At 40.5% G+C, this 5,000-nt stretch overlaps 1 protein-coding gene across 1 annotated transcript in view; it reads left to right on the forward strand.

Moving 5' to 3' along the window:
- Nucleotides 1–5,000, forward strand: part of LOC130566017 (solute carrier family 22 member 23) — a 14,980-nt gene that overhangs the window by 9,253 nt on the left and 727 nt on the right. The window contains exons 5-10 of the mRNA XM_057353218.1: nt 84–288; nt 389–491; nt 1,832–2,043; nt 2,165–2,197; nt 2,287–2,410; nt 3,049–5,000. The exon at nt 3,049–5,000 is cut by the window's right edge and continues 727 nt beyond it. Coding sequence (XP_057209201.1) covers nt 84–288; nt 389–491; nt 1,832–2,043; nt 2,165–2,197; nt 2,287–2,410; nt 3,049–3,415 — 1,044 coding nt within the window. The 3' untranslated portion in view covers nt 3,416–5,000. The remainder of the gene's footprint in view (nt 1–83; nt 289–388; nt 492–1,831; nt 2,044–2,164; nt 2,198–2,286; nt 2,411–3,048) is intronic.

The raw sequence follows: 5,000 nt of genomic DNA on the forward strand, positions 1-5,000 counted from the left end.
ATTAAATTACAGTAACTAATTACTTAGTAACTAGTTACACCCAGCACTGTTTTCTGTGATCTTTCTCAGGCCATTTTAAGTAGAGTAACACAACTCAAATGTGTCATAATAAACGACAGATTTTCTCTGTAGTAAATCTCTGCTCTGATCTGATCTGCAGGATGTTTCCTGAATCTCTACGCTGGTTGTTGGCCACTCAACATTACCAAAGAGCCAAACGACAAATGTACAGAATTGCCCAGAGCAACAGGGTTGACACGACAACCGACCCGAGCGGCATCCTCTCAGGTGAACACTGATGTTTCTAGTGAACGTGCTTTACCTCATTGATGAAGGAGATTGATGGGTATGATGATGATGATGAAGGTGATGATGATGGTTTCTGTAGAGCTTGAGGCAGAACTGCAGCAGAGGCCGGAGACGTGCTGCGTCACACAGCTGAGAAGCACCAGAAACCTGTGGAAGAACACAGTTGTGCTGTGTGTTAACTCGTAAGTGCACTTGGTTTATATACTACGCCATACCATTCTCAATCATTATTTCTGATTATGAGTAAGTAAATCAATATAAGTGTATCTGTGGCTAACAGGGTTGCATCTCAAAGCCTAGTACTCTCACTTGCTCTCTGCATAGACATCTAGCTTCTGTTAAAGAAACACTAGAGAGTTTTTCAACCTTAAAATAATCTCTCTAAAATTATTTTAGTGGTAGGACAACTCTTAACTGGACGAATTTTACTGCCGCTGCTACCTAAGCAGTCCTCTATCGGCTGAAATCACACTTGTAACTTTGGTGTGTGGGTAGGTTCACAAGCCCCGCCCATCACCTGCTTTACGGCATACGTCATGTTTTACTCGTAGCCTGGGTGATCTAGTTCAACGCAAGTCTCCCAACCATCACCACACCATGAACAGAGCCAGCAAAAAAAACAAAGAGGAAAAGAGAGAGAGAGTGATCAGGCTGTGCTCAGGTTGTTTATTGGCACACTAACGTTACTGGTCCACAATTTATAACCGTAAGGTAGACTAGAGATGATGTAATGTTGCCGGGTCTCAATAGCTTATGTAGCATGATCGTGCCTCGTCACCAATTTAGTGTTATGCTCGTAAATGATGATACCAAACCACAATAAATGTTTTATGGTCAAAAGTTGCTGATTCCTTAGTTCATGCACGTAGACTGATGTAGACTAACTATATAGTTACTATGCTAGGCACTATTCCCATAGCGTGTTGAGTGTAAGTTAGTGATTGCACCTATTACACAAAGCACAATGCCTGGTCGCGAGTGTTTTTCCGAAAATATAACTACGGAAAATTATTTGCGTTGGTTACTAAACACATTCACGTCCATGCGTTGTGTTTTTTGTGACTGCAAATGTGCTATGTAGCTAACGTTAGCTGCTATGTAGCTAGCACGCTACGCGCTAACAACCAGCTGATACCTCAGAATCTAGTTTGAGCTATTAAGCTGCCCACAGGGAAGCTTATACAGCGACAGTATTTACGACACTGATCACAGACAGTTGCACTTATCACCACATGGGGGAACCATAAGCAAAAGTTCTCTAGTGTTGCTTTAAGCATCACAAATGTTAATACACTTTAATTGGTGCTTTCTTTCTCACCTGTACTGTAATACTATAATGTATCAACCGTACTGAATAAAATAAAGAATGTCTAGCAACTCTGTAATAAACGAAGCAGTGCTGAAATGTAGGTGAAAATATTGTGCCCTATGTAGGCAGCTGACTGGGATTTTAGAGCATTGAAGTGAATGATGACATGTTTGTTGTCATGTCAACATGAAATTCATCTTTTTCTTCTGTCAGGCTGACCGGTTACGGCATCCATCACTGTTTTGCCCGCAGTGTTGTGGAGGGCAGCGCGACTCATCTGCATTATTACGCATTAGCTGCGATCGCAACAGCGTCCTGCATGGTGGTGTTTCCTGTAGTGGGAGGATTTGGCAGGAGAGGAGGTTTACTAACCTTCATGATCATTACAGCCCTGGCATCTCTACTGCAGCTCGGCCTGCTCAACTGTAAGCTTTCATTGTTCATGAAAATTTGACAAAAATATGAAATGCTCTCTGGATAAAATTGTATCCAGATTATATGTTGTCCAGTAGTGTGCTAGTAATTGTTTTGTTGTTTGTTTTTCAGTAATTGGGAAGTACAGTCTCCGACATGATGAAGGTAACACTGTATGATATTTCGTATGTTTGTTTGTCTGTCTGTCACACGTACTGTATATATATATATATATATTTACTCTTGTGTGGTAGTTCTCAGAGACACTCTGAATCAGCGCTTCTCGTACGCGTTCTCCATCATCGGGATGTTCTCGTCTCATGCCGTCAGCACGCTCAGCATCTTCTACTGTGCAGAAATCACACCGACTGTCATCAGGTCAGCACCAATCTCCCTCTCTCTCTCTCAATTCAACACCAATCTCTCTCTGTCTCTCTCTCGAGCAAAACAGCTGAATAAGTAAAGCAAACACAACCAAGGCTATTAAGATAATCATTAAAAAAAAGTGTACAACTGCAACAATACAGTCAGTGTTATACACAATAAAAACATTAGATGAATGACATTCATTATTAATGTCAGGGAACACGTGTTTTCACGTGATGAAGTTCGGCGGTGGATTTTCCATCACAGCAAAATCGCCAGTGTTAAAAAGGGTCAAATGAACTCTCAGTGTTTATATATATATATATATGGATTATATATACACTGTGAGTGTTCATTTGACCTTTTTAACACTGGCGATTTTGCTGTGATGGTTTGGATTTCATGCATAAAATTTGACGTTTTCAAGGAAGACATTAGTAAGCATTAAAAAACAAGAGAAATTCTACCGGTTCCCATTTTAAACAAAACTCATTGATCTAGTATGTCTTTCCAGTATTCCAGTAGGATTTAACGTTGGATTGGTTCATGTCTCACAAATAAGACGCCATTCTAGTTTCCATTATAACCAATAGAATCCCTCTGGCGGTTTGTTGTTGTTGTGTGTTGAGGATTGTGTGATTGTGTTACAGGGGTGGAGGTGTCGGTTTGGTTCTTGCCAGCGCGGGCTTCGGGATGTTAACGGCGCCGCTCATGGAGCTTCACAACCAGAAGGGCTTCTTCCTTCATCACGTCATCCTCACGTGCTGCACGCTGCTCTGCATCATCTGCATTCCGTTATTACCGGAGACCCGCGGCCAGCCGCTGCCCGAGACGCTCGCGGATGGAGAAGGACTGCAGCGGCGACCGCTCCTGCCCGGAGAACAGCACCATCTGCTGGCCGCGACCGACGTCAGAGAGTATTCCCGCGTCCAGGACACGCCCCTTCACCAGGCGGTCAATCCCGGAAACGGCACGGTGCCTAGCAACAGCACGGCCAATGGCGTGAGGACGTCATGACGTTTACGTACGCACAGACCAAGCGATGAACGCGAGACCGACTCGATCGAATGTCGACAAATGCAACGGCGTTTAAATCGTTTTATAACCGTTTACGAACTCCGTAATGTGACTGATAAACGCCTCATTAACCAGCACCGATGAAGATCGACATCGTAGAAAGAGGAAGTATGAGTTTACGTTTATTCCGTGAACGGAAGTCTATTTTATATTAGACGGAACAACAGCCTCACAGAAGAGTGTCACGTTTGAATGTGAATCTTTGTATGTTTTGGTAAATGTGTTTATTTGATTAAGCACAACATGATGCTACGTTAAAATAAAACCACACTGGCCTCATTAATGAAATATTAATTTGAGCGATTTGTTTGTAAACGGATTGGACTTGCTTTAAAGTCCCAGTGAAAAAAAAATGATAATGCCTATTTTTTCATGAAATATTGCTGCGTTTACTGTAAATAGCTTATCACTGTGGGCCATTCTCTTTTTAAAATTCGTGTGCCCTAAAAATCTTTAGCTAAAATCTTCCTTCCTGTAATGACTAGCCATCTTAAATGACGTATGTTAGACGGCTTGGGCGTCAGTCTGCTGCCAGTTCCATTTAAAAAAATACAACGGCTGTTTTTATACATCCAATCAAATCGCAGAGAAAGACGAACGCCACGCCCACTATTTTTCTCATTAGAAATTCCATTTCACTGGGAAATGCGTCAAAATACCGAAGTAAAAACGATCGCAACTTCCGGTTCACGGGGACTTTAAACATAAGCAGAGCGCAAAAACGAATCTTGCATAAATGCGTACAACAATACTCACATGAAATAATACTGTAATACAATATAGTGTTGACTATTCTAAACTGTAATTTGAATAGTAATCACTGGACTTTCGTGTATACTACAATATTCTGTAGTATTAACTATAGTGAATCGATAATAATAGTATACTTTAGTATATTAAGATGAAAGCATGGTAAGGTATGAACCTCTAGAATATTTAGGGACATTACTATAGTAAATATGTTTAATACTATAATTAATAAAAGTATACCAGTGTTTTTTCATGTGGGTTGCTATAACAATTTATAGCAGTTTTGCAAGCGCATTACAAGAAATGTGTTCTTGAGTTTAATGAATGAGGTTCATTGTGAACAGGTTTAGTTCTGTTGGTGTTCATTATTGAGGCCGTGTGTATGTGCGCTTCACAATATTCAGGTTTTTTTAGTCTGTTTTGCACTAAATCTGAGGAAGCAATCATATGTCAGCCAGATGAATCTGTAATGTGAAACTACAAGAAAGATGATGGCTGTTAGAAAGGAAACAGAACAATTTAACAGTCTACTAGCAAGATGCAAAAATGAACAAACGCACCTGTTCCAGGTTTTTACAGCACAGGGCTGGACTGAATCTCATCTAGATCATATTCTCATATACAGGACATAACACGACAATGAAGTCTAGTTTTAAAACCATAAACATTTCTTGTATTATGACATTGGATCCTCACATTCTCTTTGTCTGAAAGACAAAATCATCTTAAATTAAGAATAGAAATGTCACAATGCAATAAAAAATGCCAATGGTTT

Source organism: Triplophysa rosa, linkage group LG15 (genome assembly GCF_024868665.1).
Source record: "Triplophysa rosa linkage group LG15, Trosa_1v2, whole genome shotgun sequence".
Taxonomy (NCBI): domain Eukaryota; kingdom Metazoa; phylum Chordata; class Actinopteri; order Cypriniformes; family Nemacheilidae; genus Triplophysa; species Triplophysa rosa.